This window comes from Phyllostomus hastatus, unplaced genomic scaffold (genome assembly GCF_019186645.2).
Source record: "Phyllostomus hastatus isolate PE091 unplaced genomic scaffold, TTU_PhHast_1.1 phas_contig_151, whole genome shotgun sequence".
Taxonomy (NCBI): domain Eukaryota; kingdom Metazoa; phylum Chordata; class Mammalia; order Chiroptera; family Phyllostomidae; genus Phyllostomus; species Phyllostomus hastatus.
Window position 1 is genome coordinate 43,264 of NW_025333616.1, and position 11,889 is coordinate 55,152.

General features: G+C 47.4%; 1 protein-coding gene and 1 pseudogene across 1 annotated transcript; both read left to right on the plus strand.

Moving 5' to 3' along the window:
- Positions 1–1,821: 1,821 nt before the first annotated feature.
- On the plus strand, positions 1,822–5,520 carry LOC123813383 (class I histocompatibility antigen, Gogo-C*0202 alpha chain-like). The gene is made up of 8 exons (XM_045830378.1): positions 1,822–1,964; positions 2,203–2,487; positions 2,910–3,173; positions 3,726–4,001; positions 4,099–4,203; positions 4,643–4,675; positions 4,788–4,835; positions 4,996–5,520. The coding sequence occupies exons 1-8, from the start codon at positions 1,901–1,903 to the stop codon at positions 4,998–5,000; spliced, it is 1,080 nt and encodes a 359-aa protein (XP_045686334.1). The 5' UTR covers positions 1,822–1,900; the 3' UTR covers positions 5,001–5,520.
- Positions 5,521–10,066: 4,546 nt separating this feature from the next.
- LOC123813344 lies at positions 10,067–11,195 on the plus strand (annotated as a pseudogene).
- The last annotated feature ends 694 nt before the right edge of the window (positions 11,196–11,889 follow it).

Sequence of the window (11,889 nt, forward strand, 5' to 3'; positions counted from 1 at the left end):
AAAGAGTTCCTCACCCCCAAACCAGTATTACAAGAAATGTTAAATGGTCTTCTTTAAGAAAAAAAAATATATAAATATGAATAGTAAAATGACCATAAATACACATCTATCAACAATTACTTTAAATGCAGTGAAAGATTTGCTCTAGTCGAAAGACGTGTGGTGGATGAAGAGATAGGAAAACAAGACCCTCGCTCGTGCTGTCTTCAAGAGACTCCATTTGGATTGAGACACAGACACAGACTGGAAGTGCAGGGATGGAAAGACACACTTCATAGCAATGGAAACACACAAACAAAAACAGCTGGGGTAGCAAAACCTATACCAGGCAAAATAGACTTTAAAACAAAGGCTATATAACAAGAGACATGAAGGAACCAGCCAGTCCACTTCTGGGTATTTAAGAAAACCCAAAACACGACATCAAAAAGACATACACATCCATGTGTTCATTGCAGCATTATTTACAAAAGCCAAGATATGGAAACAACCTAAGTGTCCTTCAGTAGGTAAGTGGATAAAGAAGAGTAGCTGCATATATACAATGGAATATGACTCAGTCATTAAAAAAAAAAGAATGAAATCTTACCATTGGCAACAACATGATGGAGGGTATGGTGCTGAGTGACATATGTCAGACAGAGAAAGACAAACACCAGGTGATTGCACTTCTATGTGGAATATGAAAAATAAAGTCATCAAGCAGAACAGACACGGACTCACAGATACAGAAAACAGAGTGATAGTTGCCAGATGGTATGGGACTGCAGGGACTGGGAGAAAAAGGTGAAGGGAGTAAGAAGGACACACTGGTCATTACAGAACAGTCACGAGGAAGTAAAGTGCAGCACAGGGAATACAGTCATTAATACTGTAATAAGTACATATGGTGTCAGGTGGTTACTGGGTTTATTGGGGGCGATCACTTTGTAAGATATATAAACGTCTAATCACAGAGTTGCACACATGAACCCAACATTGTACATCAACTGTAATTGAACAATAAAAAAGTTTAAAAAGAAGATAAGTATGTCTTGAGTTCATTATACAAATGGATTCATTTCTTAACTGTCCTTAATGAAAATGGAGAATAAAACATAAAATATTTCCCATGATGACTGGGAAAGTGCACAAACACACTTCTGCTACATTCATTCCCAAATGCCATGAGCCCAGGAAAGTGACCTGTGAGGGCTGAGTCAGCCTCTTCCTCACAGAACAGCAAGTTCACTTAAGAGAATGAGAGACACAGAACCTGTGATGACTGAGGTGTGGTGAATTGGCGAACACGCTCTCAAATGAACGTGAGCTTCTCCCTCATGGAGAGTCAACGAGCAGTTGACCCTGACAGCACTTGTCTGGATGGAATGGAAGCCCTCAGGGGAAAACCAGGATTCTGGCAAATGTGTGTCTCCCCACGGCAGCCAGACAGCTTCCCAGAGCTGACAACCGTTTCTAGTGGGGTCTGCGGTAACGTTAACAAATGTGATTTTTTGGTATGTGTAATTAAATGCATCAACACTGGGAGATGTCCATGACTTAATGAAACAATGCATCACTTTCAAACTTTCAAATAATCCCGCATCAGTACAAGAGTTACTCAAGTAATGTAACAGGCATGGCTCTCAGGACTTCGGCCTGAGGACAGAGTCTGAGGCAGTTAAAGCTCACTATTGCAGAGCCCCTCTGCACGAGGTGTTTTTTGTTTTGTTTTGTTTTTTCACCTTCTCACAACCTGCGTCAGGTCCTACTTCCTGGATACTCATGACGCTTCCTCAGTTCTCACTCCCATTGGGTTGTTTCAGGAATCTAGACTAGCCAATCAGCGTCACCGTGCCCTGCTAGACAGAGCTCACTGGCTACCAGAACACATTCTCCCCAAACCCTCAGGGTCTGGGTCATGGGACCTCGAGCCCTGGTGCTGCTGCTCTCGGGGGCCCTGGCCCTGACCGAGACCTGGGCGGGTGAGTGTGGGGTCCGGAGGGAACAGCCTCTGCGGGGCAGGAACGAGGGGGCCGGCGAGGGCGTAGGAACCCAGCACTGCGTGACTCCAGTGCTGGGGCCCAGACCCGCAGACCGACTACCGCCCCCATCCCGCCCCTCCTCTTTCCACCCCACCTTCCGCTTCTGGACCCTTTACTGTCTCCCGCACCCCCTGCCCCTATGGGATGACCCAGGGCGCGCGTCCTCCCTGCCCGGCAGACACTCACACCCTGAGATACATCAGCACCGCTGTGTCCGGACCGGGCCGTGGAAAGTCCCGGTACGTCGTCGTCGGCTATGTGGACGACACGGAGATCGTGCGGTTCGACAGCGATGCTGCGAGTACCAGGCTGGAGGCGCCCGCACCGTGTTCCGAGCGGCCGTGGTCGGAGCAGGAAAAGCCGTACTATTGGTACCATCGGTCAAGGTTTTGCGCGCACAACGCACAGATCAACGAAGGGAACCTGAACAAGCTGCGAGCCTACTTCAACCAGAGCGACAATGGTGAGCCACGCCCGCCCGGATCCCGGCATGAACCCCATCCCCAAGATCGGGCCGCCGTCACAGGGAGGCTGCCCGTCCTGGCATCACCCGCGGCTGTGGGGTTCGTCCTGCCCCAGCCCCGGAGGAGCCCCCGGAGGTTTTTGAAAGATTTATTTGTTTTTAGAGAGAGGAAGGGAGGCAGAAAGAGAGGGAGAGAAACACGAAAGTGTGGTTGTCTCACGCGCGCCCCCTACTGGGGACCTGGCTTGCAACCCAGGCATGTGCCCTGACTGAAAATCAACCAGAGACCCTTTGATTCGCAGACCCGCACTCAATCCACTGAGCCACACCAGCCGGAGCTGATTTTCAATAATCACCGTGGGTCGGAGCTGGACAAGTGAGGGCAGGTTAAGTGGGCAGGACTGACCTCAGAGAGGGGTTAGTGTCTCACACCTTCCAGGCAATGAGTGGCTGCACCCTGGGGCCAGACGGGAGCTTCCTTCGCGGGTACACGCAGTTCGCCTACGACGGCACGGACTTCATCGGCCTGAATGAGGACCTGCGCTCCTGGACCGCGGCCCAGGACACCTGGCGCAAGTTGGTGCAGGTCCCTGATGCGGACGTCAGGAGGTTCTTCCTGGAGGACACATGCGTGCGCCGGCTCCAACTGTTCCTGGAGAAGGGGAAGAAGATGCTCCTACCAGCAGGTACCAGGGCGCAGGCAGCCCGGGGAGGGGATCTGTGGGCTGGGGCGGCTTCCTGCAAGGAGGAGGAAAATGGGGCAGTGTCAGAATGGCCCTCCAGCTCAGGAGAGGGAAGGTCCCAAAGTTTCTTTCTTCTGTGACTCACCCAGGAGGTCAGCTTTTTCTAAAGGACAGTAAGGGATGCAGTCTCTCCCTGAAACACCCCACAGCAGTTCCCTTACATCCTGCAGCACCTGGTGCACCAGGATGCTCTCTATGGTTCTCCACTGAGACCTTCTCTGGAGGCCTAACTCCCGCTTTTCTGAGCCATTCAGCCCCCACCTGAGTCTGTGTCTCCCCTTAATGACCTGTACACTCCTACCCTAGGTTCTCACCCTGATTCTGGAAATTTCCAAGAATAGATTATCCCAGATGTCTCTGTCCAGGCTGGTGTCTGAGTGTTGCTCTCCCTTCCCCCACCCTGCTGTCCTGTCCACTCTCAGGGTGGTCACATGAGCACTGCTGGAGTGTCCCATGACTATGCAGAGTTCCTGATTTTTCTCACCCTCCCCTCAGATCCTCCAAAGATACACGTGACCCACCACACCATCTCTGACCATGAGGTCACCCTGAAGTGCTGGGCCCTGGGCTTCTACCCTGCGGACATCACCCTGACCTGGCAGCGTGATGGGGAGGACCTGACCCAGGATGTGGAGCTGGTGGAGACCAGGCCTGCTGGGGATGGAACCTTCCAGAAGTGGGCAGCTCTGACTGTGCCCCCTGGAGAGGAGCAGAGATACACGTGCCATGCACAACACCAGACAATGCCTGAGCCCCTGACCCTGAGATGGGGTGAGGAGGGGGCATGGACACAGAGCCTCTCCTCAGGGCATCCCTGAGCAGGGTCAGGACTCAGGCCTGAGGTTGACCTCTCACCTTCCCCTCACAGAGCCCTCTCCTCAGACCACCATCACCATTGTGGGCACCGCTGCTTTTCTGAGTCTCCTTGGAGCTGTGGTCACTGGAGCTGTGCTATGTTGGAGGAAGTGCTCAGGTGGGCAAGGGGTGGGGCTGAGTTTCCTATTCCCCTGGGGGTCAAGCCCAGCTGGAAGTGTGCTCTGCCTGATTAATGGGCATCATATCCTCACACAAGTGCTTGTCCATCTGGGGCCTATTTCCTAACACAGACTCTTTAGTGAGGCCTATGGGAAAGTGAAGGACACACTTATTACCTGATGGTTCTAGTGATGGGGACTGATTCCCAGCTGTCACAGGTCAGAAGGGGAGGTCCCTGCTGAGGACAGATGTCCAGATGTCCACAAGGATCTAGGTCCAGTACCAGCCTATGTACTGTCCCTGTATTTCCTGATACTACCTTTGCTGTTCAGTCACAGTTCTGGAAACTTCCTTGTGCCTCAGGAGTGTGGGGCTCCTTTAGGGTCACAGGACCCAGCCTTCCCCCTGACTTCTCACAGAATGTTTTCTTCCCACAGGCAGAGGCAGGAAGAGTTGTGCTCAGGCTGCCTGTAAGTCTGCAGGGTGTTGGGGAAGTGACATCTGGGACCCTTGGGAGAGTGTGGGCTGGAGTCTGTGAGGGGGGCTCCCCTACCCCTAACTCTGCTGTTGTGTCTCCCCCAGGCAGCGACAGTGCCCAGGGCTCTGAGGTGTCTCTCACAGCTCCTGACGGTGAGAATCTGAGGGCAGGAAGTGGGGGACATGGGGACCGAGGGGCACAGCTGGGTTTTGGGGATTACCACAGTGGCACATTCTGAGCATGATGTGGCTGTGGGGGAATGTGACACTTCTGAGACTGACCTGAATTTGTTTGCGACAACTTTCTTTCCAGTGTGACAGAGCTGCCTTGTCCAGGACTTGTTACTAAAACAGTCTCTACAGCGTCCTCTTGGGACTTTAAGGATCCCTGACTGCTGTTTCTGCACCAGCATCGGAATGTCGTCTGCATCCTTATCAGCACCAGTGAGAAGCTGGTCACCAGGCCACTCTCCCCACAGGGACCTGTATCCTCTCCCCTGGGGACTGTCCTGTCCTAGCTGCAATGAGCTGAGACCATCCCCATCCTGGTAATTCCTCAGCTGGGTCATCTTTGTGCTTCCTTTGTCCTCACCACTTCAGGAGAATCTTGTCCCATCATGATCTGGGGTCCCAGGTACTTGAGCGTCACCTAGGCCTTGTCCTGGTGACTCCAGGACTGTGCTCAGTGAGGGCTTCCTGTGGCCATGTCAGCCTCAGCTCAGGCTTGGGTCTGGTCCTCAGCCCCCATCTTTTGGGTATCTGTGGTTTCTTTGTTTTTGTAGCTATTATGTCTACTCTTGTTTTCTAATTAAATTATTAGAGTATTTTTATTAAATTATTGGGGTGTGCTCTTATAAATTTATTGGGGGTACATTGATTAAGAAGATCATGAAGGTTTCAGGTGTACACATCTATGATACAGGATCCCTGCATTGCCCACCACCTGAAGTCAAACCATCTTCCCTCACCAGGTACTAGGCCCCTCCTCCCCAACCCTCTTCCCTCTGGGAACCACCACACTGCTGTCTGTGTCCATGAGTTTCAGGTTTATGTCCCACTTGTGAGTGATATCATATGGTTCTTAATTGTTTCTCTCTGGCTTATTTGGCTTTGCATGGTATTCTCAGGGTCCATCCATGTTGTCATGGATGGCAGTATTCCATCTTTAATTGTTTTCTTTAAGGGTTTTTTTTATTTTTATTTTTAGAGTGGAGAATGGAGGGAGAAACAGAGGGAAACATCAATGTGTGGTTGCCCCTCAAGCACCCCTTGCTGGGGACCTGGCCTGCAACCCAGTCATGTACCCTGACTGGGAATCAAACCAGCAGCCCTTTGGTTCACAGGTCAGTGCTCAATCCACTGAGCCACACCAGCCAGGGCTCTATCATTTCTTATGGTTGAGTAGATTTTGTGTATGAGTTTTCATCTCATTCTCTTTGGGTATCCTCATCTGACAGTGACAGGAGGCATTTTGCCTGTCATTGTCCCCACATGACCAGGGTGGCCCCTGCACTCAGGAATCTGTGGTGTCGAGAGAGGAAGTTTCAGACTCATCCTGCTCATACCTCCCTGGGTGTGATTGTTCTCCCACCTTTCCCCAGCCTCCTCCAGGGAACCGGGTTCTGGAATCAGCAGAGAGCCGGGGGCCTGTAATGTCTCATCTCAGACACGTTCCTGCTGCGATTCTGCTCTGCTCAGCCGCCGTCTCCCAGGCCCTTTGACCTAGTGGGGACCCCAGTGCAAACTCAGGGATTCAGAGAGCAGAGGCCCCTGCAGGTTTAGGGGGGCAGCACCATGGGGATGTGAAGGGCCTCGATGGCAGCATGAGTGTTACCACAGCACAGATGATAGCGGGGGCCACATCAATAAAGACACTGTCACTAGAACAGGGAGGTGTCCTTCAATGATGAGTCACTCATCATTGTTTTTTGAGTGTGGGGTAGATGACACACCATTTTTACATCTGGAATACAGATATACATGGGAGATATTTCCGGTCTGGGTCCAGACCACTGAATAAAGCAAATACTGCAATAATCTGAGTCATACAAACTTTTGGTTCCGCCATGCACATAACAGCTAGGCTACAATAGTCTTTCAAGTAGTAATAGTGTTATGTCTGAAAATTAATACACATACCTTCATTAAAATATACTTTATTGTTTAAAAAAATGCTAAGGTATTATCTGAGCCTTTAGTCAGTCAAAACATTTTTGCTGGTGGAAAGCCTTACCTTCAATTACTTTTTTAAATTTTTATTTATTTATTTATTTTTATAGAGGGCATGGAAGAGGGGGAGAGAGAGGGAAGAAATATCTATGTGAGAGAAAAACATCAAATAATTATCTCTTGCATGCATCCAAACAGGGACATGGCCGACAACCCACACAAGGGCCGTGACCAAGAATCAAACAGGCAACTTTCAGTTTGCAGGACATGGACCAACACACTAAGCCACACCAGTCAGGGCACCTTTGATTAAAAAGAAACCAATAGCCCTGGCTGGTGTGGCTCAGTGGATTAAGCATGGGCCTGTGAACCAAAGGGTTGCTGGTTTGATTCCCAGTTAGGGCACATGTGTGGGTTGTGGGCCAGGTCTCCATGGGGCTCTGGAGAGGCAACTGCACATTGATGTTTCTCTCCCTCTCTTTTTCCCGTACCCTCTCACTGAAAATTAGAATGCCATCCCGTACATTAGAAGGTTGCAAGTTCAATTCCCAGTCAGGGCACAAACTTTGGTTGCAGGTTTGAAACCTGGTCAGAACACGTACAGAAGGCAACTAATTGATGTTTCTCTCTCAATCCTTGTTTCTCTCTCTCCCTCCCTCTCTAAAAGCAATGAAAAAAATTTCCTCAGGTGAGGATTAAAAAATATACTCTGCAGAGTTTAAACGGAAGAGTAGATGAAGCAGAGGATCCCATCAGCAATGTGGGAGATATGAAACCAGAAAACACCCCATCTGAACACCAAAAAAAAAAGAATCCAAGAAAATGAGGATACCGTAAGGAGCCTCTGAACAACTTCCACCCACCAAGATTAGCATCATGGTAGTGCCCAAAAAAGGAAAAAGAGCAAGAAAGGGAAGTCCAATTTGAAAAAACAATGACTTAACACTTCCCTAATTTTCAAAGGAAATACACATACAAGTCCAGGAAGTGCAGAGTCCAAACAAGATGAACCCAAAAAGGCCCTCACCAAGACACGTCATGAATGAAATGGCAAAGGGTAAAGACAAAGAATTTAAAAGCACCAAGATACAAGCAGTTAGCTACCTACAATGGAGCTCCCATAAGGCTGTCAGCTGATTTCTCAATAAAAACTCCTCAAGCCAAAGGAAAGACTGGCAAGTAATATTCAAAGTGACGAACAGCAAGGACATACTACCAAGATTACTCCACCCAGAAAAGCTGTCATTTAGGATTGAAGGTCAGAAAAAGAGCTTCCCAGATGAGAAAAAGCAGGAGTTCATCACCACCAAACAAGTATTACATTAAAAGGTTCAAGTGTCTTCCTTAAAAAGGAGAAAATTAAAAATAGGAGTAATAACATGGCAATAAATACATATCTATCAAAAACTACTTTAAATGCAGGTGAATTCATAGCTCTAGTCAAAAGACATGTGGTCTCTGAAGAGATAAGAGAACAAGACCCTTACACATGCTGCCTACAGGAGACTCCATTCAGATCGGAAGACACACACAGACGCAAAGTGGAGGGATGAAAAAGATATTTCATGTAACTGAAAACAAATAAACAACAACCAAAAAGGCTGGGATAACAATACTTATACCAGACAAAATAGAATGTAAGGCAAAGGCTATACGAGGCCTGTCCAGAAAAAGTGCAGCCATAGTTAATATATCAAGAATGGTTTGCACCAGCATCAACATAACCTGGCAGCCAAGGAGAGAGGACTGGAATGCGCAGGCATGAACAAGGACGACCTCACTGTGCTGGTCAGTGGGGGTGGTAGATGCCGTTGAGTGAGTATGTGTATGGCCATCATGTTTGAAATGACTGAGCTAGTAGAGCAATGAATCAAACTTTGCATTAAGCTTGAACATTCCTCCATGAAAACTATTCAGAGGATTCAGAAGGCTTTCATGGGTGATGCAACGATGCAATGAGTGCAGCACAAATAAAAATGTGGCACAAACACTTCAAAGATGGTCAGCGCAGCAAAGTCACATCAAGATAAGACTATGTCAACTGTGTTTTTTGAATGGGAAAATGTTGTCCATCATGAGTACGCCTCCCCAAGTCACACAATTAAAAAGTACCACATCAGCCCTGGCTCGTGTAGCTCAGTAGATTGAGTATGGGCCTGCTAACCACAGGGTTGCCGGTTCAAATCCCAGTCAGGAAATATGCCTAGGTTGTGGGCCAGGTCCCCAGTAGCAGGTGCATGGGAGGCAACCACACATTGATGTTTCTCTCCCTCTCTTTCACCTTCCTTTCCCCTCTCTCTAAAAATAAATAAAAATATATATTTTAAAAAAGTACCACATTAATGTTCTTCCTGAGTTGAGAGTGACAATATGTCAAAATGGGCTGCAGCCGTGGGCAACTGATGATTGACAGCTTCATCACGACAATGCCCCCTTCATGCATCACATCTCCTGCAGGGTTTTGGTGGTTTTTTTTTTTTTTTTTTTGGTGAAACATCAAGTCCCCCACGTGTACAGACCCCTACATCCAGATTTGCCTTTGAAGTACTTCTCCTTTTTGGCCTTGCCCCTAGATTTGTTCACTGGGTCTTTGTCTTTCTTGGCTGACTTTCCAGCATCTTTCTTCTTTGTGTCATCCTTCAGCGGCGTAGCAGAAATCAAGGAGCACCTATTCTCACTGCTTCCTAAGAAGATGTAGGACCAAAAGGCCAAATGGATTAATTTCTTAATGGTCTTTAATGAAAATGGGGAACAAAAACTAAAATATCTCCTATGGTGACCAGGAAAATGCACAAACACACTTCTGCTACATTCATTCCCAAGTGCCATGAGCCCAGGAAAGTGACCTGTGAGGGCTGAGTCAGCCCCTTCCTCACAGAACAGCAAGTTCACTTAAGAGAATGAGAGACACAGAACCTGTGATGACTGAGGTGTGGTGAACTGACAAACACTCTCTCAAATGAACGTGAGCTTCTCCCTCAGGGAGAGTCAGCAGGCAGTTGACACCTGACAGCACTTGCTATATGGATGGAATGGAAGCTCTCAGAGGAAAACCAGGGTTCTGGCAAATATGTGTCTCACCACGGCAGCCAGACAGCTTCCCAGAGCTGACAACCATTTCCAGTGGGGTCTGCAGTAACGTTAACAGTTGTGATTTTTGATGATGTGTCATTAAATGCACCAACACTGGGAGATCTCTATCACTTAGTGAAACGATGCATTACTTTCACATAATCCTGCAGCGGTACAAGAGCCACTCAAGCAACATAACAGAATAGGAAATACTCAATGGTGTAGTTTCAGGTTCCACTTTGCAAAGAGCTTTTCAGAAACTACCACTTGTGTAGCTTTAATGAACGATCAAAGATGAATATCCACACTTAGCTGAAAATGTTATTAAAAATGCTCCTCCTCCATATTTGTGTGAGGCTGTATATGCCTTCATATACTGCCACCAAAGTAACAGATTAAACACAGAAGCAAATATGAAAATCCAGGCCAAGCAGTAGTTTCAACTGTGCTGCTTGATCTGCCGCTTTGCAGGAGGTGACTACCTGGTCTATGACAATGATGTCACTGTTTGGAGTCCCCGGGGCAGGATTCATGGAACGGAAAACACCATGGGAGCTGTCAAACAAGGTCCAGCCACAGTTGGTCTAAAATCGAAAACCCACAAAGTGTTGGTTGCATCGAAGGGGATGCAGTCAGAGCTTGCAGCTCATCAGAAAAAAATTCTCCATTTTGACAACCACATCGGTATCTCAACGGCGAGACTCAGAGCTGAGGCTAGACCGTTATGTGATTGTATGCACCGAGAGTGTGTGGATTCCAGATTTGTATTGGACAGACCTCTTCCTGTGTCTCATCTTGTCACTCTAATCAGAAGTAAGATCCAGATACCAATGCAAAGATGCGGCTGAAGACTGTATGGTGTTGGGCTGCCTATTGCTGGTTATGAAAATACTGGCCCTCACAGTTTCCAAACCCGTCCATCTGCTAACCCCTTTGACTGCAGAGCCACGTTCCGTGGAGCCCATTCTCAATCAGCTCGCACTTACTCAGAGAAATACGTGTCTGAATTTATGGAGTCCAATTTTAATGAATTGATTAAGTACGGCCTGCGTGCTTTAGGAGAGACACTTCTTGCAGCGCAGGGCCTAACTCCAACCAATGTTTCCACTGGAATTGTTGGTAAAGACTTGGGGTTTACGATTTATGATGATGGTGATGATGATGTGTCCCCACTCCTGAAGGTCTTGAAGAAAGGCCACCGAGAAAGGCACAGCCTGCTCAGCCAGCTCTGATGAACCTGCAGAAAAGGCCGATGAACCCATGGAGATTTAAGTGACAATCCCCTGGTCTATATGTGTATTAACAAATGTGTAAGAATGCAGGAATATGCCCTGATGACAATAATCTGTGCTTTGACCCAAAAGATGCAGTGGTGGAAGGATACGTTTTAGGAATGGGTCCAGCAGGGAGTCTTTCCCAAGCGATTTCACTGAAACCTGGTTTTGGATGCATTTTTCTTTGAGAGGGTCTATATAATCATTTTCTAGAAGGTCTAGTTATCTGTACTAATGCTTTTATATGAAAAACATAGTGTCTTTGTGGCTTTAAAGACAACTATGAGATAAAATTATTTCATCTAAAAAAAAAAAAAGAAATTCCAGCGGTCTTCTAATGCTCCAGACAAGAACTGAGACTTGCAAAAATGTAAAATGTAAGCAGAGCCACTCTTCTCACTACGTTGTTTATTTGGGAAATACTTATTTTTCACAAAAACATCATTTCTGATAAGATATGTTAGGTTATTAATATTATTCTAAATAAATTAATAATTTTTCCAATTGTTTTTTCCTTGTATGGCAAATATTCATAGCTATAACCCACATAAGCAAAATTATTTTGGCTGTCCTCCCTATTTATAAGACTACAGATGTCCTGAAGCCAAAATATTGCAGAGTCGCTGGAAAAAACAGCCCGTGGGCCAGGACTCCGGGTAACTGTGGGACAGAGAATTCTTTGTCCAGGAGGA

What these genes read in the sequence shown, in the direction of transcription:
- LOC123813383 (XM_045830378.1), top strand. Translation starts at nt 1,901, where the DNA reads ATGGGACCTCGAGCCCTGGTGCTGCTGCTCTCGGGGGCCCTGGCCCTG. An exon ending in CCTGACCGAGACCTGGGCGG is followed by an intron (nt 1,965 to 2,202) that starts GTGAGTGTGGGG and finishes CCTGCCCGGCAG; the next exon opens with ACACTCACACCCTGAGATAC. An exon ending in GAAGATGCTCCTACCAGCAG is followed by an intron (nt 3,174 to 3,725) that starts GTACCAGGGCGC and finishes CCCTCCCCTCAG; the next exon opens with ATCCTCCAAAGATACACGTG.